Raw genomic sequence first — 21,717 nt, 5'->3', positions numbered from 1 at the left:
TTAATCCAAAAGGAAGAAGAAAAGGAGAGAAAAAGAGTAAAGAAGGCATGGTAGAAACAGAACATAAATAGAATGATGTTAGACTTAAACCCAGCCCTATCAATAAGTATATTAAATATAAAAAGGATAAAACAATGCAATTAGAAGGCAGAGATTGTCAAGTTGAATAAAACCAAAGCCCAGTTATGGTCTCTTTACAATACATGGTCTTTAAATATAAAGACATAAATAAGTTAAAAATCAAAATATGGAAAATTAATACCATAAAAACACTACCATACGACCCAGCAATCCCACTACTGGGCATATACCCTGAGAAAACCATAATTCAAAAAGAGTCATGTACCAAAATGTTCATTGCAGCTCTATTTACAATAGCCAGGAGATAGAAGCAACCTAAGTGTCCATCATCGGATGAATGGATAAAGAAGATGTGTCACATATATACAATGGAATATTACTCAGCCGTAAAAAGAAATGAAATTGAGTTATTTGTAGTGAGGTGGATGGAGCTAGAGTCTGTCATACAGAGTGAAGTAAGTCAGAAAGAGAAAAACAAATACCGTATGCTAACACATGACAAAGTGAGAGAGTGGCATGGACATATATACACTACCAAATGTGAACTAGATAGCTAGTGGGAAGCAGCCGCATAGCACAGGGAGATCAGCTCGGTGCTTTGTGACCACCTAGAGGCGGGGGATAGGGAGGGTGGGAGGGAGGGAGACGCAAGAGGGAAGAGATATGGGAACATACGTATATGTATAACTGATTCACTTTGTTATAAAGCAGAAACTAACATATCATTGTAAAGCAATTATACTCCAATAAAGATGTAAAAACAAAACACTAATCAAAAGAAAGCTAGAATGGTTTTTAACATCAGACAGACAAGATTAATTTAGGATAAGAAATATACCAGAGATAAAAAGGCCATTTTTGAAGTAAAAAGCGTTAACCATGCTAAATGTGTTAACCCTAATAACAGAGGCTCAGATGTATGAAGCAAAAACTGACAGAACTAAAGAGAGAAGTAGATGCGTCCACAATTACAGTTGGAGATTTTCTCACTTCTCTCTTGTATAGTTAAAACTTCTCCCAAAACAATACAGTAGGACAAGTAGATGAAAGATTCAGAGAAGATACAGAAGTTTTGGAGGAAAATATGAACCAATACAACATATGCCCAACTTTAGAATACACATGCAAGTGCACATGGAACATTCACCAAGGTATATCATATGCTCGGCCTTGAAATAAGTCCCAATAAATTTAAAAGGATTAAAATAATATACAGGTGTCTTCTGAGCCAACAGAATTAAATGAGATATAAACAATGAAAAGTTTAGGAAATTCTCAAATATTTGGAAATTAACGAACACATTTCTAAATAACCCATGAGTCAAAAAAGAAATCACAGAGGAATTCAGGAAGTGGTACTGGCAATGCCAGGAAGTGATACTGGCAAAAAGATATACAAATGGAAAAAGGGAAAGTCTGGAAACAGACCCGCAACATGTATGGTCAGTTGATTTTCAATATACCTGGCGAAGCAATTCAATAGGAAAAGGAAAATTTCCCCCAAATTGTTCTGGAACAACTGAGTGTCCATAAAGGAAAAAAACCCAAAACCTTGACTCCCACCTGCCATGTCAAATTCACTTGAGGAAACTCTTAGACCTGAAGGTAAAGGTTAAAACTAAAGCTGAAATTTAAAGCTTCTGGAAAAAAACATGAGATTATTTTCAAGCCTTGGGGAAGGCAGACCATTTTTGGATAGGATCCAGAAAGCATTATAAAATATTATAATTTGGACTTTAATAAAATGAAAACTTTGCTCATCAAAAGTCATTGTTAAGAAAATAGACAAGGGCTTCCCTGGTGGCGCAGTGGTTGAGAGTCCGCCTGCCGATGCGGGGGACACAGGTTCGTGCCCCGGTCCGGGAAGATCCCACATGCCGCGGAGCGGCTGGGCCCGTGAGCCATGGCCGCTGAGCCTGTGCGTCCGGAGCCTGTGCTCCGCATTGGGAGAGGCCACGACAGTGAGAAGCCCACGTACCGCAAAAAAAAAAAAAAAAAAAAAGAAAGAAAATAGACAAGTCAGGGACTGGGAGAAAAATAATCTCAATCCATATATCTGACAAACGGCTTGTATCTAGAATGTGTAAAGATCCCTTCCACCCACTAGTAAGAAGACAAACAACCTAATAAAAAGGGGCAAAAGACTTTAATAGACATTCCACAGGGAAAGATATACAAATGGTCAATAAGCACCTGAAAAAATGTTCAACATTTTAGCCATTACAGAAATAAGAATTATAACCACAAAATAAGAAGTGTGCCCAGGCTGCGGAGCAGCTGAGCCCTCACACATGTTGGTAGGGATGTAAAATGGACCGACCACTCTGGACACCAGTCCAACATTTTCTGATAAAGTTAAACGTGCATCTGCCTACAAACCTGCGATTCTATTTGTGAATACTCACCCAAGCGAAACGAAACATAAGCCCCCAAAAAGATCTACCAGGATGTTCTTAGCAGCTTCAGTCATAAAATTGCCCCAAACTGGAAAGCACTTCAGTGGCCATCAATAAGAACATGAACAATTGGTGGGATATTCATACCATGGAATACTATTCAGAAATAAAAAGGAACAAGCTACTGATACTCTCAAAGAGCACGGATAAAGCTTATAAACACTATCCTAAGGAGAGAAGCCACGTAAAAGGTACATACTTGTATGAGCCCATTCGTATGAAGTTCCAGAGAAGGCAAAACTAATTTATGGTGAAAGAAATCAATAGTATTTGCGTCTGGGGGGCAGCTGAGATTGATTGAGCAGTGACCCAAGGGAGGTTTCTGGGGCTGATGGAAATGTTCTCTATCGCACTAGGAGTGTGGGTTATACAGGTATGTGTGTTCATCAAAACTCGTCAAACTACCTTAAAAAAAAAAAGGGCAGTCACAAAGCACCGAGCTGATCTCCCTGTGCTATGCGGCTGCTTCCCACTAGCTATCTACCTTACGTTTGGTAGTGTATATATGTCCATGCCTCTCTCTCGCATTGTCACAGCTCACCCTTCCGCCTCCCCATATCCTCAAGTCCATTCTCTAGTAGGTCTGTGTCTTTATTGCTGTCTTACCCCTAGGTTCTTCATGACATTTTTTTTTCTTAAATTCCATATATATGTGTTAGCATACGGTATTTGTCTTTCTCTTTCTGACTTACTTCACTCTGTATGACAGACTCGGTGCTTTGTGACCGCCTGGAGGGGTGGGATAGGGAAGGTGGGAGGGAGGGAGACGCAAGAGGGAAGAGATATGGGAGCATATGTATATGTATAACTGATTCACTTTGTTATAAAGCAGAAACTAACACCATTGTAAAGCAATTATACTCCAATAAAGATGTAAAAAAAAAAGAGCAGGAGTCTGTTTCACATGACAAGATTTTAACACATCCAGGGCTCAGAAACCTGCTAACGGGCTTCCTCAATTTGTGGGCCTGGGCTTGAGACTGTCACTTGTCTATAGTACCCACAGACACAGAGTTGCTGGATTCCCATAATACGTTTCAAACTATCTCACGAGCCTCAGGCCATGGGTCTAAGCTGCAAAGGGGTGTCCAAGGCTGAGGCTTCTGAGAGGCTGGGGCGAAGTTCTGGCCCTGGGGATCCAAGTTGCCCAGTGAGCCCCAGGCTGCTCGTCTGCTCTGTCCTTATCCAATTGTTTCTGATTCAGCTCCCACAGACCCTGTGGTCTATCCAGACGTCTCCCTTCATCCCTTTGATCCCACTGTCCTTTAGTCACGCCCCCTCCCCTCAGTCCCCGAGTGGCTCCAGCTAGAGGGGTCTGGGGTTCCTCCCCGTATGCCCCAGAATGCATCCTCTGGAAACCTCATCCTGCCTGGGAGCTAGTTTTCCAGGAAGGCTTCCACAAGCCTTCCAATCCCCAAACCCACTTGATCTACCTATGATATTTACAGTAATATTACTGTCATGAGTTTTTGTTACATCGTAAAATACAGTATGCGTAAATAGAATAAGAGAGCGGGCCTGGGACTATCAGTACCATCTTGTATGTCTTTTCTGCCTTGGATAAATATGTTTTGGTTCCAACTTACGTAGCCCTATGTACTCACATAGAGAGAGAAAGCCAGAGATATAGATATATTTGTATGTGCCTTTAAAAACCTCTAAAATACATGCTTCAAAATCCATCCTGGTTATCCCTGGGGAATGTATTTGACATTCCCAGGGAAAGGAAGATATTCTGATACTTTCTCTTATAAATTTATATATGATCTGTTTTTATATGGAGCATATATTACTTTTGATTTCTTTTTAAACAAATTTATTTATTTTTGGCTGCATTGGTTCTTCACTGCTGCGGGCGGGCTTTCTCTAGTGCATCGAGCAGGGGCTACTGTTCCTTGCGGTGCGCGGACTTCTCACTGCGGTGGCTTCTCTTGTTGCAGAGCACGGGCTCTAGGCGTGTGGGCTTCAGTAGTTGTGGTGTGTGGGCTCAGAAGTTGTGGCTCGTGGGCTCAGTAGTTGTGGCTCACAGGCTCTAGAGCACAGGCTCAGTAGTTGTGGCGCATGGGCTTAGTTGCTCCACGGCATGTGGGATCTTCCCGGACCAGGGCTCGAACCCGTGTCCCCTGCATTGGCAGGCGGATTCTTAACCGCTGCACCACCAGGGAAGTCCCTTGATTTTTTTAAAATAAAAACTATAACCTATTTTTAAAAACTTACCCACTTTGTAAGAAGTTGAGGACCATCTGTGCTTGTGACATCATAATAATAATTGGTACCTTTGGTATCTTAAAGGAAATATATCAGTCACTTTGCTGTAACAAAATTCAGAGGGTGCTGGGGTGCCCCTGAAGATTCGCTCACCTCTCATGACCTATACTGTTGTGGAATTTACAGTGGCTTGACCATGAACTACTGCAGAAATCCAGATGCTGATAAAAGCCCTTGGTGTTATACCACTGATCCGAGCGTCAGATGGGAGTTCTGTAACCTGAAGAAATGCTCAGGAACACAAGAGCAGGTCACAGAATCTCCAACTGCTCCCCAGGCTCCAAGTACACAGGATCCTTCTGAAGCAGGTAAGAAGTCTGTGGCCAGACATCTATATGGTTGGGTATCGGGATGATAAGAGATGGAAAATCTTTGGGCTGCAGAGGCGTCGTTGTTACAGGGAGCTGGAGCGCTGGCTGAGTCTGCGATATGGAAGGAAGCCTCAGTGTATCACCTGGGGGAGCCAGAGCTGCTCTTGCTGGCATGATGGGGTAGGGCGTTTCTTTAGGATTTGAGAACTAGTTGGTTGTGAGGGATGGATACAATTTTGAGCCTGGGTGGACTGACAGGTTGATGATGGTGGCCGAGATGGGACATTCTAGAAAAGCAAGTCTCTGCCTTTTGCATGGAGGGATAGAAATGGCTGATTTGGTTTTGAATGTACAGAGTTAGGAGGGCTAGGAGGACCGTCAAAGATCATCTCCAACAAACACCTGGCGAAGCGGACATGTAGCTCCAAGGGTTTCGGGGCCTGAGCATAAGAATGTCGTTGTCATCTGAGGTGGGAGACGTGAAAATATCACAGTCCTCTCTGTTTCCCTGGCCCTTCGCCCGCGTGTCGCTCTAAGTGCTTAGCCCCTGGTCCTGTGGTTGTCAGGTGGCAGGAAGTGCTCTGTACCCCTGCAGGGTAAGGAAACAGAGGGGGCTGATTCTCCCCCTGCCCCGGAATGAAAACTCAGGGGTCCCATGGCTTGTCTGACCACTTTCAGATAATCCAAAATCAGACAGAAATGATTAAATGAGAACTTGGTTTCAAGTTGAGACCCCCTCTCCTTCTGGAGGTGGACTTGCCTCCTCCAGGATGCTGGAGAAACCTCACCTACTGCTCCCTACTGTACACCTGTACACCTGTACAGCTGCTGTACACACAGGGCCAGCTCATCTCTCCCCACTCTTTCTTGGTGAGACTCTGAGTGCCGTGCTCCAGCTGGGGATCCCCCCTGATAAGACCTCGCATGGCCTCACGTGATGCCCCACACTTGGTGCATGACTTGGTGCAATGACTCACACACCCTGGCCCTGGAAAACACTGGAGGCTGCCTAGCCCAGCCCTGCTCCTTGACTGGGAAGCCAGCTGGCCCAGCTTTTGCTTTGTGGATTTTCCAAGTGGCCATCAGAGCACTGGGCACTGGGTCCCCATATGTAACACACATCAATTTCTCTGAGGGGTTCTGCCGAATCCCCCAACCACAAGGCTTGAGGTGAGGGATGAGTTTGGGGAAGGGGCCTCTAGTCATCTCCTTATTACCTCTTTCATCCCAGAAGGTGGGAACTCACAGCACAGCTCTGGCCAAAATAATATTTTTTATAAAATCCTTTTCAATCCGCACTGTTTCTCTCCATCCTTGTTGAGGTGTTCAAGAATCATCTAACAGTTCACGGTGGCATCTGTGTTACCACTCAGCTTGTTATAAAATTGATTGTCTTAGTGTCCTGGCCAAACTTCCCATTCTAACATCTCGGCTTGTGACTATTTCTGAGCCAGTAGCGTTTCTGGTAACTTGTCAAATTCCGCAGAGCTCACTGAAGTCTTCGGCACTCCTGTGTTCTGAAGGATGTGACCACAGTCTGTCCTGAGAGAAACCTAGCACTGCTGCGTTTGTTCCTTGTCACCCGGCTCTGTGTAATGACAGGAGACCACCATTCTCTCTCCCCTACAGACTGCATGTTCGGCACTGGTAAAGGATACCGGGGCAAGAAGGCGACCACGGTGGCCGGTGTCCCCTGCCAGGAGTGGGCTGCCCAGGAGCCCCACAAACACAACATTTTCACTCCAGAGACAAACCCACGGGCAGGTTTGGAAAAAAATGTAAGCCGCTTCGATTTGGACTCGAGTTTGCCTTTTGTTGACGAGTCTTTGCAGACTGAATTGACTCTCTGTTACAGAAAGTCAGCCTGACACAGGTTCAGTGCGAGAGATTTCAGGGGACCAAGCGTAGGATCTAACCAGCCTCCGCGTGGGAGGGAGGGTTAGCACGGGCAAGCCAACCTCCCTGCTTTTATCACTTCCATGTGTGACATTTCCTGTCTGCTTGTTACTGGTTTATGGTTTCCAGTGATCAAAGATGACCTTCATGACATTGTAGTTGGATTTTTCTAGAAAAAAACTGGATGCATAATTAGGACTCCACTAGGATTTCCCCCAGTCCCACACATTCTCTGGGGTGGTTTCCTCTGGGGTATAGGTGTGTAGAGGGAAGGAAAAGGAAGACACAGTCTTTCCACAGCTGACCCACAGAGGGTGCCCAGGCCAGGGGAATAAGCAATTCTGAAGCCACAGCAAACAGGCACCATCAAGCAGAAGATTGACATGAACAAGGTACAGGACGAGTCATCCACGTCTACAGTCCCCTACTGTCGGGTCCCTACGGTCCCCACGGACACAGGCTGCTGAGCGGGGAGGCCCCTTTATACAGTCTCTACCTCAAGACGCCTCAGGGTCTTCACCCCTTCCCCAGGGGAGTGGCCTCAAGGCTGGAGCTCCTTTTGAACGAGGAGAAGTGACGGATGGCATTCTGTGAGTCAGAGGCTTGACACGCATCCTGAAATGGTAGCTTTGCCTGCCTCCCCCCGAAAGGAGCACTAACCCTTCATCTTCTCAGGACAGCAGTGAAACCAGTGTCTGCGCCTCATGTGACATTCTCTGCCCTCTCCCACCCGGGTGTGCGCCACCCCCTATATGCCAGCCTCACGTGACATTCTCTGCCCTCTCCTGCCCCGGTGTGCACCACTCTCTATATGCCAGCCTCATGTGACACTCTCTGCCCTCTCCCGCCCTGGTGTGCGCCACCCCCTATATGCCAGCCTCATGTGACATTCTCTGCCCTCTCCCGCCCCGGTGTGTGCCACCCCCATATGCCAGCCTTACGTGACATTCTCTGCCCTCTCCTGCCCCGGTGTGCACCACTCTCTATATGCCAGCCTCACGTGACATTCTCTGCCCTCTCCTGCCCCGGTGTGCACCACTCTCTATATGCCAGCCTCATGTGACACTCTCTGCCCTCTCCCGCCCCGGTGTGTGCCACCCCCTATATGCCAGCCTCACGTGACATTCTCTGCCCTCTCCTGCCCCGGTGTGCACCACTCTCTATATGTCAGCCTCATGTGACACTCTCTGCCCTCTCCCGCCCCGGTGTGTGCCACCCCCTATATGCCAGCCTCACGTGACATTCTCTGCCCTCTCCTGCCGCGGTGTGCACCACCCCCTATATGCCAGCCTCACGTGACATTCTCTGCCCTCTCCCGCCCCGGTGTGCGCCACCCCCTATATGCCAGCCTCTTTTTCCAGTACTGCCGCAACCCTGATGGTGATGTCAATGGTCCCTGGTGCTACACGACAAACCCAAGAAAACTTTTTGACTACTGTGATGTCCCTCACTGTGGTAAGCTTCTTTCTTTTTTGGAAGGAAATGACTTCTAAATAAATGCAGCATCACCTGGTCTTAGATCTGCAAGACAAGAGTTTGGGCTGAGCGCTTCTGGGCAAGAGAGGGTCCCCTCTCCTTGGGAGCCCTCTTTTCATCCTGGGCCTCTTGAATCTGTCCTACTCGTGGCCCCCTTTGTTAGGCACCGCCCCCTCCTCTGACTCCGTAAACAAAATAAATGCAAAATTCTCCAAAAGAGCAACTTCAGAGGGGATCTAATCAGCCTCCAGACAGTTCCACTGAACTCTCCAGTGTCTGGGGTGGGAGGCATGAAACACAAACTTAGAGTCACCCAGATAGGAAACTCTCTCTTTCAGCAGCTGAGAAGAAAGAAAGTACAAACAGCAGGAAACTGCTAAACATACAACATACATTGTAAACCTATAAACTGTCATCCTAAGAATTCAATGAAAAGTAACACAGCTCTTTACAAAGCCCCAGCTTTCTTTATCCTAAGATGACTATGCACTAGCCACGCATTAGTCAGACAACGTAGAGGAAGCTTGCTGGGTTCTTTCCTCATTTCTCTGAGACTTTTCTAGGGAGTGAGAAGCTTGGATCAGGGAAAGGGGAGTTGACGTTAGTTCTGAAAAGTCTGGGGTAACAAATCCATAGATAGGTCTGGAGAACAATGTAAACCACTTTGATTTGGACCCTACCTTACTTTCCGCTGACCCATCTTTGCAAACACCATCTGTCCTGGTTCCCGCTAATCAGTCTGGACTTCTCCTTTGCACCGTGTGATTGCATCTGCTTGTGTCTGCCACGTGCGGGGACAGGCTGGAGCAGAGAAGCCACCTAAGTCCACGTCCGGAGATGGTTTGGGAGGCAGTTTGGGGAAGGGGTTGAGAGCTCCGGAGCCACACTGTCGGGCTTTGATTTGGGGCCACTGCTGGGTAGAGCAGGGGGAGGAGGGAGAGGTCAGGGTGACAGGAAAGATTCTACTTGGTTGCTGTCCTTGTGCTCTCTGGACTTGGGGAATTTATAGCTGCCTCGTTCTCCAGTGTGTGTTTGCTGTGCACAAGCTCTCTCGGTGGCCCTCCATCTGAGAGCCCCTGGTGGGGTTAGCGCCTCCCTTTCCACTTCTCCCTGCCACCCTGCAGCTTTCTGGTACCCCACTGCCTCTTACCGCGTGGCCTCGCTATCCTGGACAGGCTGCCTACGTGGCACGATTGCCTTTAACTTGTATAGCTTGACAGTCCCGCCCCGGCCTCCACAGCTGTGCCTGGGATTCATGCACCTCTGATTCCCCCTGAAGGGAAGTACAGTAACGTCCCAGGTGCAGCCCTCAGTCACCACCAGACGCTATCAGCTTCTCAGGTGTGAGGCAGGCCTGGGTATCCTTCCTCAGGAAATATGTCTCAAGATCAGACCACGTGGTCTGATAACGTGCCCACATCATGAGGAAGCGGGGACCTCACAGTCTGCTGGAACAGCCCTCTCTCCATCCTTTCTTCTTTCTTCCATCTTAAGAACCTGATTCTTTTCCATCCTTGACTTGGGTAAGAGTACCAGCATTGTAGAAGAGGCTATTTGCCTTGAAGTCTGCAGATGGAGGTTTACCTTACACATCCCCGGGCATCCTTGGGGCCTCTGTTGAATCTTCCAGTGCAACATCGTTTTACGTACCCACCATCAGAAGGTAAAGATTACAAACCTCAGCTGTTTCCTTCTTTCTAGTGCTTAGAGCAATGCCTAGTACATGCCAGGCACTACGTATACATATTTGAATACATATTTGCTGAATGAGTAAATTCAGCAAATACGTATTCAAATAAATGAACGAAATCTCAAATCACAGTTCCTCCACCATGTCAGATCGGTGCTTAAAAGGGTGGCTATCCCAGGTTAAGGGTACTTCCTGTGTGTGTGCTTGGATGGCTTTCGATAAGTTTATTCAGATTTTACAGAATATGAAATCTCTTTGAAGTATGACTTTGTTTTTTTAGGTCATTTTCATTTTCTCTGTTTTTTAAAAAAAGATTTTTATTGCTTATTCCTGGGAGATTTTGGATTTCCTTTATGTAAGTGAGAAATTTCCTAATAGCAATTTTCCTTAAAATTTCCAAACTTTACATTGTCTGTAATTCACATGGAAAACACCTTTAAAATGAAAAAGTAACACTGATTAACTCTTTAGGCTACACGTAAGCTTCTTTAAGCAACTCACCTGAAAAATGTGTGTAAATATTCCGTGTTATGAAAACAATGGCGCCATGCAAACTGCACATAAGTAAGAGCATAAGTCAAACAATTTGAAATCAGAACTATATTCTATTCAGCCCAGTATTCTGCTTCTCAATTTTATCAAGGGATTGTATTGTTTTTCTCTTTAATATTAACCTCAAAAATTGAAAGATGTGGGCTTCCCTGGTGGCGCAGTGGCTGAGAGTCCACCTGCCGATGCAGGGGACACGGGTTCGTGCCCCGGTGCGGGAAGGTCCCACGTGCCGCGGAGCGGCTGGGCCCGTGAGCCATGGCCACTGAGCCTGTGCGTCCGGAGCCTGTGTTCCGCAACGGGAGAGGCCACAACAGTGAGAGGCCCGTGTATCACAAAATAAAATAAAAAAATAAAATAAAATAAAATAAAATAAAAATTGAAAGATGCCCATTTTAAACATAATTTTATTTATTTATATTCATTTATTTTAAATTGTAAATTTTTGTTAATTGGTTTTAACAACTCATTTCAATTCCACCAACACTAACAGTACAAATAGTAAGTAATTAAAAATAAATAGAACTTCAGTTTTGTTTTGAATACTAAGACCGGGGTACCATAATATCTGTAGTTATTCTTTTCTTAGTCCATTTCTGTAAGTCTATTCTGTGTAAGACACAGTAAGAGAAATTAAGGTCAGTGTTAGAGAGTAGGATTTCATTATATTGCATGCTTCTTTAAAAAAAAAAAAAAACTTCTGTATATAGATTCTCAGAATAGGCCAAGACAATTGGAAAGGTATTTGGAAAATTCAGATTCCAGATTCACTAGAGGATAGAATCTCTTGGTTGATTAAGAGCAAAAAATTTCTCCTTGTAATGTCATTATCAAGATGATTTATGCTTCTGTTTTTGAAGATCTTAAAGGACTCCAGACAGTGGAGAAGCCCTTTTTGAATACCTTGTGTAGCCCCTGAACTGTTCTAGACATTAGTAAGTGGCACCAACCAGAGATGGAGCATTAACCCTAATCTCCAGGAACCCTGCAAGCCAGGTGGAGAGAGAAAGCAGGTGGGAGAGTGAATAGAGAGGAAGGCAAGCGAACGGAAGTCATCCCCATGGCATTGGGTTAGTCTTGGGAGGCTCCCTGGAAGAGTCATCCTGAAACTGGCTGAGAGAAGCCATTATTTCAGTTTAGGACTGTTGTCCTTGCTACACACACAGACACGCACACATGCGTGCACACACAAACACACGCACACATACGTGCACACACAGAGATTCACATTTTAAAAATACTCTTAGTGCCTTTCAATGGGGATGACAGTTATGGTTTTCAGTAAACTTTACATGGTTCAGATGATGATGGTGACGATGGTTCACTCTCTAGATATTCACATCAAGTCAGAATAACAATTTGTGTCAGTCAAGCTCCTCTCCAAAAAGCTCTCATTCTAATGCCTAACTCTTCCAAATTTATTTAATCACTTCCTTAAGAAAGCAGTAAAAAAAAAAAAAAGTACTTGTATTTTCTTGAAAGGAGAAGGAAATGCTGTTGTCCCCTACCACTCTTGAAACTTAGAAAAAATATTCCAAAAGTTGTTTATGATTTTACTATTTAGTTTGGGCTTTGGGATGTCAAAAATTCAGTGCTTCAGCCATGAGCCATGAATTTATCATGAGTTGCTCTCTCACGTCTTCAAATGCAAATTTTTCCCACTTTGTGCCACAGCTTCCTCTTCATTTGATTGTGGAAAGCCCCAGATAGAGCCGAAGAAGTGTCCCGGAAGGGTTGTAGGTGGGTGCGTGTCCACCCCGCACTCCTGGCCCTGGCAAGTCAGCCTTCGAAAAAGGTAACACCATTTCCAGAAACAGTGTATTCCATCCTCCTGTGTACTCCTTGCAAAACCTTTCTACATTCACACTAAATCCACATACCCTCAGTATCAGTACCTGCCTCTAAGTTCTGCAAAGGGGTAAGGAAAACTATAAAAAATATTTTCTATGTTTTTTAGTTGAGGTATAGACGCTGTACAATATGTTACAGTTGTACAATATAGTGATTCACCATTTTTAAAGGTTATACTCCATTTATAGTTACTATAAAATATTGGTTATATTCCCCGTGTAGTACGATATATTCTTGTAGCTTATTTTATACCTAACAGTTTGAACCTCTCACTCCCCCTCCCTATATAGCCCCTCCTCCCTTCCCTCTCCCCACTGGTAACCACTAGTGTGTTCTCTATATCTGTGAGTCTGCTTCTTTTTTTGTTATATTCTTTTCTATGTTCTTCAGTTTGAAAACAGTCAGAATTAGAACCTTTTTTTTTTTTGATCTGGGCAGCTATCATCAAAATTGATAAATGTAGCAATTTACACTAAGTTCCAATATTGCTGGAAAAGTATGGAAGATGCCTTGAGGGTTTAGATAGATACCCACTGTTACTTTGTCAAATGAAGAGAAAGGGATATTTTTAGAAATGGGACACCTGGAGGGGGAGGGTAAAGATTAAATTATCTATAATATATCACAGATACAGAGTCTCTCTTTTCTTTTCTTTCTTTCTTTCCTTCCTTCCACAGTTTTGTGAACTACTGAATTTAATCAAAGGGTGCTCACCTATTTGCAAAACGCACCTTGTTCAGTGAAGGGTAGCTCAGGATCGCCGTAATTTAAGAGTGATCAGTCCCCATCCTACATGACCCAGAAGGTTCAGGTTATCTTTCAGTGGCGCTCGCCTTTAATAAGCCCATTTGGTCTCATTCGAAGCACACACGGGAAACAGGCTGATCTGCTTTTGATGTTGCACCAGAGCGCATGTGCCCAATCGCTGTGCTCAGTGGTCTTCCTTCCTTCCGCTTGTGAGATGCTATCGATGAATGAAAACAGTCTATTTCATTCCCTGGTTGAGTTGGCTTTTCTTTTATTTGTCTTATCATTTAGTAACTGCTAGAGATACAGAGCCTTCACCTTTCACGTATCTCATATTCCCTCTTTCCCAAGATGTGCTGTGGTCTATTTCCAGATTGATAATCGCCTTGCTGGTCATTCACTTACTATTTGTGTCCCTTTCATTATGATGGGCTTCGGAGCGGCTCACACAAATTTTATGAGCAACCCCGTGCCTAAGCAGTCCTACAAAGTAAATGATTTAGGGGACGTTCCCCCCAGAGCGAACTTTCTCAGGTAAGATTAGCAGATGCCCGTGAATCACGGCTACTCAGGATCCCATTTAGTTCCCTGAAGAATGACTCATCGGGTCTTGCATAGATCTTGTGAAAAAGAAGGGACAGGGAGCTGGAGTCCAGGGTCAAAGGGTCAAAGCCATGGGCGTGGACCCCCTGTTGGAGTCGCGTGGCTTTGCTGGGCCTCGCCTGCGCGCCAGCCACCTTCCAGAGTGGTGTAGTGACCTCCTGAGAACCCACCACAGGAGCACAGCTCAAAGCTCCCACCATCCAGATGACGGGCTGGTCACCTTGTCCTTTGGGAACGTCAGCGATATCACAACAGAGTGAGCACCACTTCCGGGCTTTCTGAGGAATAAATCATCAGGTTTGAACTAAAATCCTGGCGCGTTTTCCTTCTAGATTTCCTCCTAGAAGACACTTCTGTGGAGGCACTTTAATATCCCCAGAGTGGGTGTTGACTGCTGCCCACTGCCTGGACAGGTATGTTTAGGGGACCCCTGACACAAAGACTCACTCGTCTTAAAGACTTCCGCCTCCCCCTCTCTCCTTTCCTTCACCTTTTCTCCTCCCCTCTCCCCTTCCCTGTCCCCTCCCCTTCCTTCCCTCCTTCCTTTCATGGCAGTGACACTGGGGACCAGGGAGTGGATGAGAAGGGCCTGAGGCAGAATTGCCAGGGCCATTGGACGAGAGAGGAGGAGGTGTTTCTAGAGAGAAACGAAGCAGACAGACCCCTATCTGCCCTGCGCCAACTTCAGTGTTGGTGTCATTCTTCCTCTGTGGTCAGGCCGAAAGCAGCCCCGAGAACATTCCTTAACAGCCAGGTTCAGGTAAACCGTGAACTTGTTTCTTGCCACTCGGAGGTCTCTGATGGTAGGTAGCCCAGTGGGGAGAAGACGCAGTGCTGTGGCTCAGAAGGGCACCCGATGAAGGGCTGGCCCAGATTTTGTTCCTAACGTTGCTGTCTTCTCTAGCTACTCAGGGCCGGCATCATACAAGGTCATCCTGGGCGCACACCAAGAGACCGCCGTTGAAGACAGTGTCCAGGAAATACAAGTGGCCAAGCTGTTCCCGGAGCCCACTCGGGCCGACGTGGCCTTGCTCAAGCTGAGCAGGTACTGGCTCGCCCGTGACTCTCACCCTGTGAGCAGTGAGAACATCTGCTCATCGCTGGGTTTATGAGCCGTAACAGAGTTGTGTGTGGGCAGCCCCGTCTAGGACCCCAAAGGCACGGGGCTTTGGGACAGGCATTGACCTTCAAGTGAGAAAACCTGGGCTCAGCCCCGCCTGCCTCTTACTAGCCGTGGTCATGACAAAGGCACCAGGACACAGTTTCCTCTTGCGGAAAAAGAGCGAGTTGAAACATGAGGTACAGGTTACCCCTCAAACTCTCTCACTTAATGTTCCCCAGTCAGCTAATATACATTCATAATCAGAGAATTATTCAATTATTCCAGGCTGACACTCTCTTTTCAATGTAATAATATATTTGGGGAAATCCAATGGGATTATGTATATTTCGATGCACTTCATAAAAGGCGACGTAAACACACACGCACACTCACAATTCACAAGTGCAGATTCTCCTTCTTCCTATCTCTGGATTTATGTTTCCTGTTGAAATGGGGTTTTATTAAGTCTGACAAAATGATAAATTTGTTAACGTCATTTAAAGTGAGCAGGATTTGGAAATAGGTCACAAGGGAGAGAGCTAAATAAACAGACTGCTATTTTGAGAATAGGCACATTTGGGACAGTCAGCAAGGCACGCAGAGCCCATCGGCCATGCATGATGGGCTCCAGATGACAGCGGGACGACGGTGACGGTGACGAGGATGTGGCCAGCCCAGGGGTCAAGAGTCTGAGTGAGGCTCGCTGGGTCTGGACAGAAAACACTTCACAAGTTTTCCGGGTCAGTAAACTGAGTGACTCCCTGGGGTATTTGGACGCTCTGGAAAGGAAAGAAAGGGCCTTCTTCGCTTAGCCTAAAAAAGGAGCTGATTCGCTTTTCTCCATGGTCCCCTGGGGCCATCAGGAACGCTGTGATCCTCGAGCAAGTCATTTAGTGAACGTGGGTTCTGGATGTGTTCTCCGATAGACTGATATGCTCGGGCTTTCGGGTACCCACCCCCAGGCCCCCCAAACCCCAAGAGTCTCAGGCATTGGCGTTCCGCGAGGGGAACCTATACCGTGATGACTGTGGCCCCCGCTCCACGTGAGACGCCAATCTGTTCTGGTAGCTCTGACAGCGTGTGTCTGCTTCAAAGTTGAAGGCCATGATGGTTCTTAATCAGAATCAGGCATTTCTCATCTTCAGTGGGTTTTCCTCCTGAACTTACTAAAATAGAATCAAGTCTAAAAATCAAAGTTCTACTATTTGATTCTCTGGAACTCGAACGTGAAAGTTGTTGGAAAACAACACTACCTTGCTTATGCAAGGTACTTACTTCTAATCCTCTTTGACTTGGTATCTTGCATTATATTGGATTCTTCCAGCCATGGTGTTGTAACGTTCATGGGTGAGGAACCTGAGGACCCCGAAGACAGAGCAGCTTCTGCTCCAGTGGCACAAGGCCCTTGCTATTATTAAAGCCCTGTGATTGTATTTCAGCCGAATGGTCCACCTGCTGACTGCAGCCCTCTTAACTTCATCCAGAAGTGTGCACCTGGTATAAAATTCCCATAGTGCGAGAATAGACCTTAAAAGTCACTGTCATCTCTGTTCCCACCTCTAGTTTCTTGTCCACAACTGGTGCCTTTAAAACAAAATGTTCTATTTTTTTTTTTTTTGACTCATAAGATACTACAGGCAAATGTGGGGATGAAAAGTTGTTTTCTACACTGCGCTGTGTCAGTGAAGCAAGAAAGAAATACCAGCTCAGAGCGTTCTGGGGCTCTGGGGCAGGTGGGGTCTTGCGACCAACAGATGAATGGCAGAAGTCTCCCAGCAGGGCAGTCAAATGTAACTTTTGATGTTTTCCTTTCAGCCCTGCCATCATCACCGAAAAGGTAATCCCAGCTTGTCTGCCATCCCCGAATTATGTGGTCGCGGACCGGACAGTATGTTACATCACTGGCTGGGGAGAAACCCAAGGTAAGATAAATTCTGTGACTCACATGATGAACTTGTTCTGACCTGCAACCTACATGGGAAAATGAGCATGTGTACCGATTTCTATCAGTGAGTGAGGTCCACTCCCTTCCTGACTTTGTCTGGACATCTGCCTCCGTCTCTATAATCAGTCATCAGGGGACATGGATGAGGGGAAGGGTAGTGTTTCCTTGAGACTCTGACCCCAAAAATCCAAGGTTAATATTGTGTCCCCAGGTAAGTAGGGCTTTGACACAAGCTACAAATTAAGGGTGTTAGATTGTCGTTCATGTGAATTAAGTGCACAGAGTTCCCAAACATGGTGCAAATCAACAACAAAAATTATAGTTAAACTAGTCTCCCCCAATACCCACTTGCCTGGCTCTGTGTGGAGACATTGTTGGGGGTAGGGCAGACTGACAGCAGAGAAAAGAAAGAAAGGTCCCAATTCTAGGATGGTATTTGGTATTGGTTGACGGGGTGAGGATGAGAGAGGAAACGTTTCTGCAGGATCCTGGCTCAGCAGCTGGTACTATATTTTGGGAATCCCGTCTTCTCTTTGCAGTATGCCCTGTATTATATTATAATAAAAATTATTATTATACCCTTCAGACTCGGGCCTAGGAACATTATAAGAATGTCCTAGATCTCTGCCTCACTTTCTCAGAAGCACTGGTCGGAGCACCGGAGTGGGAGTCAGGAACCCTGGAAAGTAGTTCTGGTTCTGCCACCAGCTGGGCGAACGGGACAAGTCACCTCACCTCTTTGTACCATTTGGCATCTAAGCCCTCATCCATAAAATCCGTGTTTTCAAATTACGTTCTACATGTTAGCCTTGGTTTCCTCATCTGTGCCACCCTATGAGGTCACTGTGAGGATTGAGATCGTGCATAGGGAGAGCTCAGTGCTTTGGAGATGGTATTTCAGCAGCTCCTGTGCCTATTAAACGACCACCACCGCCATCACCACCATCATCACCACCACCATCACCATGGACACCGTCCTCACCACCACCGTCCTCACCATCACCCTCACCATCTCAGGATCATCATCATCACCATCGCCGTCATGGTCGGCCCTCAACCCTCCCCGTCATCACCACTGTCACTGTCGCCAATAAGTACCACATAACCTGTGTGTAGCTGAGCCCTGATGGAACCCAGGCCTGCCAGACCCCCGCAAGCCCATTCACTGTTTCTTCTGTCTCACCCAGCACCCACACTTTTCTAACTATCACCCTGCACTGGGTTCCCCTGTCTCTCCAGGCCTCGTCTGAATGTCTAACTGGAGAAAATGATTCTCAATGTATTCATTGGATCAGGAGTCACAAAACATGAGTCAGGTCTGTTTACCGATTTTCTATGTGTCAGTAATGACATCAGATCCATCAGCCTCTCCGTGTGAGGTCAGAATTCTCCCCTTTAGTCTCCAGACTTGCCCTGACTTCCGTATTCCAAAGCAAGGTAAGGGTTGATGTCGAGGGGGTCATTCATGTCAGCCCCTCATCAGCAATCGCTGGGTATTTTCGGGGACCTGCTTCGACGTCCCCACCACCCCATCAGGTCCCTAGGTCACCCTCAGCCTCAGAAACGCCATCTCTCCTGTGGCCACACGATGGCAGCACCTCTGCACAGACCACGAAGGCGTCTGGTCAACTAGCAGTGGATTTGTCCCTAGCCTCGGGATGCCTGTCTTGCTCAGAAAGCAGATGTAAGAGCAGGACACTCAGTTAAATTAATTTTCAGCAAAAATTTTTGAGAAGGCCGCACCCTCTGCATATCCACCCAATTCAGAAAATGCATCCGCTACCCAATGCTTCTGTGGTCAGGACTTTCGTCCTCAGTGGCTCTGCCTGCCCAGGGCTGGGACTCGCCTCTTCTTTCCAGATGGTGGTTCTCTTAGGTGCTCCCGTCAACTCCAGCGTAAGTTTTCTGAACTCAAGACAATTTTCCGATTTTATTAAAAGTCTTTGGAGAAGAAGCAGTACCTTATTTCTTGGCTGTTTCACGCTGGCAACGCAAAGATTTTGCAAAACTCATGAAAGCTGGGCTTGCAAAATTGGAAAACTGGATTATTTGTGAAAATGCTGAGACGTACCTGGGTGTGTCCATCTGGAAAACATCATCACTTCTTGTGATTGTGCACGGGTTCTATTTCCATTTGCCAAAGTAAGAAAAAGCAGTTTTTCTCACGAAGAAAGAAGTACAGTGAGGAAAACAAGCACATCAAAGAATCTTTACTGGCCCTAATCGGAAAAGAAATGTAAATTAGGAAATAAATTAAGACGATGTCCACCCATCACATTAGCAAGCATTTGAAAATTATTAGACCCCACACGCTCAGAAGGTTGTTGTGCGCTGCTTTTTTTCTAGTGACAGTTTACACTGTCACACCTGTTTAGAAAATATTTGGCAAAGATATTGGGAACCATAAATATGTCTATATAATCCCTCAGAACTTAGACTTAAGAAAATACTAAGGAATATGAATAACCTGTAGGAACAAAGAAGTGACACGTTGAGAGCAGCTGTTGTAGCCAATGAACGTGGTGGTGAAGAGTTTGGGCCATGATGTTGCAGACCCAAGTTCAAATCCCAGCTCCACCGTACTTGCTGGGTGATCCTGGGCAAACGACACATCCTTCCTAAGCCTCAGTTTCCTTAACTGTACAGTAGGAACGACAAAAGTGCCTCGGTGATCGGACTGTTTTAAGGATGAAATGAGCTACACCACATAATGAGCTTGTGCCTGAAAAAGTTAATTGTCAGTAAATGACAGTTGTTCTTTTTTTTAAATATTGTGGTAAAATATACGTAACGTAAAATTTACTTTTTTAACTATTTTGAAGAGTACAAGTCTGTGGCATTTAGCACCTGCACAACGTTGTGCAACCGTCCCCACTATTTACAGAACACTTGCCTCCCCCCAAAAGGAAATCCCGAACCCATTCATCAGTCACTCCCAACTAAAATATTAATTATACAGATTGTAGGTTTATGAAAGTCTTTATGATATAACTTTGTGTGGAAAAAATGTGCACTATGATATAAGTAGCAAAAGAAGCGTATAAAAATCCTAGAAGGGAATATATGAAAACAGTAGCACTACTATTTCTCAATCTCCCTTTATACATTAAAAGTAAATTTCTTTATAGTTTAAAAAAAAAAGAAACCAAAAAATAACAACACAAACCAACCTCAAAATCCCATAAAGAAGCCCAGGTTAATTAAGTCTAGGTCTTGGGAACATGAAATCTTATATAATGTTTATACTTTCAAGGGTCAGAAAGAAAAAAGAAAGATTTCTACTAGTACCAGGAACTGACTTCTTGTTTTATCCAACCTGACGATGAACATGTGATCTATCATTGCTGCTCTGTTGTTCTGGAAGCTTCCTTGCGGACACGTTTTCGATCCAGTCACCGTGCGTTTCATCTTTTTAAACACAGGCACTTACGGCGCTGGCTTGCTCAAGGAAGCCCGGCTGCCTGTGATTGAAAACAAGGTGTGCAATCGCTATGAGTATCTGAATGGGAGAGTCAAACCCACCGAGCTGTGTGCGGGGCATCTGACTGGAGGTGCTGACAGCTGCCAGGTAACAAAAGACTAAAGACGTCAAAGTTCATCTTGTGTTGGCCTGTTTTGGCCCCTTAGACATTTCAGCCCCAAAGCAGCAAATTCGAGAAGGATTTGTCAGTCGAAGGCCACAGTCTAAATGTTGCCCAGAAACCTTTTAAGTGTGTCTCTGAAGGCTGATTCAGGTCATCTAGGGTGATTTCTTCGGCCTTGAGTTCCACACTGGTTGTAAGGGAATAGTTAAGCACCATCACGGCAACAGCCCCTACGCCTCTGGGAGGGGGATCTTGGGTGGGACTCGGGACGTGGCCTTTCTAGTAGGAAAGGGAGGTTGGTATAAGACAAAGACCCTCCCACACCTCCTTTAAGATTGTTCCTGGGGTTACCCTCCCTAAGAGAAACCCCAAGGCTTGAAGGGATGAATACAGTTTTCACAAGGGATTTCTTTTCCCCCCGGGAAACACTAAATGGTACGGTTTCGTTAAACGTACATTGCCTAGTACTGAAGCACAGCAGATGTTCCAATAATATGTTACTAAGTTCCTTTCTGGTTGGAAAGGGATGTTCAAATACTGGGAACAACTTACATTTGGGTAATAGAAGGATGACATCCCATACTAAAAGGATGGAAGCTTAATCCTCTCATGGTTTTTTCCCTTCCTCTGTGTAGGGTGACAGTGGAGGGCCTCTGGTTTGCTTTGAGAAGGACAAATACATTTTACAAGGAGTCACTTCGTGGGGTCTTGGCTGTGCACGCCCCAATAAGCCTGGTGTGTATGTTCGTGTTTCAAAGTTTGTCACTTGGATTGAAGAAACAATGAGAAAGAATTAATTAGATGGGAGGCAGAGTGAAGCATCAGCAGATCTGAAGCTGGAACCTGGGTAGGGAATTCAGCGTACTCAAAACTAATTGACGGTAATCAAACTAAGTTTGACACTGTACTTAGCTACCAGCTACTGCCAACCGCAACATTTGTTTGTATTGCTGTGGATAACTTGTTCCTGTCCATGGACTGCTGGATTCTGTAATAATGAGGCAATACAGCTATGACATTTGTTGAAAATAAACTCTGTACTTCCTTTGACTTAATTTTTTGATTTTCACTGTTTTCATGCTCTTCGTTCATCCTACCAATTGTAAATGGTGTAACTCTTACAGACCTGAGTGATTTCGTTCCCTCTCAAGGAAGAGA

The 21,717-nt window shown here is 45.5% G+C and overlaps 2 protein-coding genes across 8 annotated transcripts in view; one reads left to right on the top strand and one right to left on the bottom strand.

Moving 5' to 3' along the window:
* PLG (plasminogen) overlaps positions 1 to 21,356 on the top strand; it is a gene marked incomplete at both ends in the record, with an annotated part of 44,421 nt that extends 23,065 nt beyond the window's left edge. Inside the window, 9 exons of one of the 3 annotated variants that reach the window (XM_079939967.1) lie at positions 4,932 to 5,113; positions 6,746 to 6,894; positions 8,374 to 8,464; positions 12,402 to 12,522; positions 14,261 to 14,341; positions 14,833 to 14,973; positions 16,846 to 16,952; positions 20,398 to 20,543; positions 21,195 to 21,356. In XM_079939967.1, the coding sequence (XP_079796093.1) occupies positions 4,932 to 5,113; positions 6,746 to 6,894; positions 8,374 to 8,464; positions 12,402 to 12,522; positions 14,261 to 14,341; positions 14,833 to 14,973; positions 16,846 to 16,952; positions 20,398 to 20,543; positions 21,195 to 21,356 (1,180 nt within the window). Of the gene's footprint in view, positions 1 to 4,931; positions 5,114 to 6,745; positions 6,895 to 8,373; positions 8,468 to 12,401; positions 12,523 to 14,260; positions 14,342 to 14,832; positions 14,974 to 16,845; positions 16,953 to 20,397; positions 20,544 to 21,194 lie in introns of all 3 variants that reach the window. The other 2 variants (XM_079939968.1, XM_079939966.1) reach the window with 2 other exon arrangements.
* Positions 17,502 to 21,717, bottom strand: part of SLC22A3 (solute carrier family 22 member 3) — a 93,477-nt gene continuing 89,261 nt past the window's right edge. Inside the window, exons 11-13 of one of the 5 annotated variants that reach the window (XR_013830906.1) lie at positions 20,264 to 20,436; positions 19,047 to 19,194; positions 17,502 to 17,520 (exon numbers count right to left, since the gene is read on the bottom strand). Coding sequence is in view for 2 of the 5 variants with exons in the window: in XM_079939971.1 (XP_079796097.1) it covers positions 20,388 to 20,436 (49 nt within the window). In the remaining 3 variants the exon portion in view is untranslated. Of the gene's footprint in view, positions 17,521 to 18,824; positions 19,195 to 19,503; positions 20,437 to 21,202; positions 21,325 to 21,717 lie in introns of those variants that run through there. The other 4 variants (XR_013830908.1, XR_013830907.1, XM_079939971.1 and 1 more) reach the window with 4 other exon arrangements.

Source organism: Stenella coeruleoalba (assembly GCF_951394435.1).
Source record: "Stenella coeruleoalba genome assembly, chromosome: 12".
NCBI classification, from domain to species: Eukaryota; Metazoa; Chordata; class Mammalia; order Artiodactyla; family Delphinidae; genus Stenella; species Stenella coeruleoalba.
The sequence above is the reverse complement of the archived record's forward strand: the minus strand, read 5'-3'. Positions and strand labels throughout refer to the sequence as shown.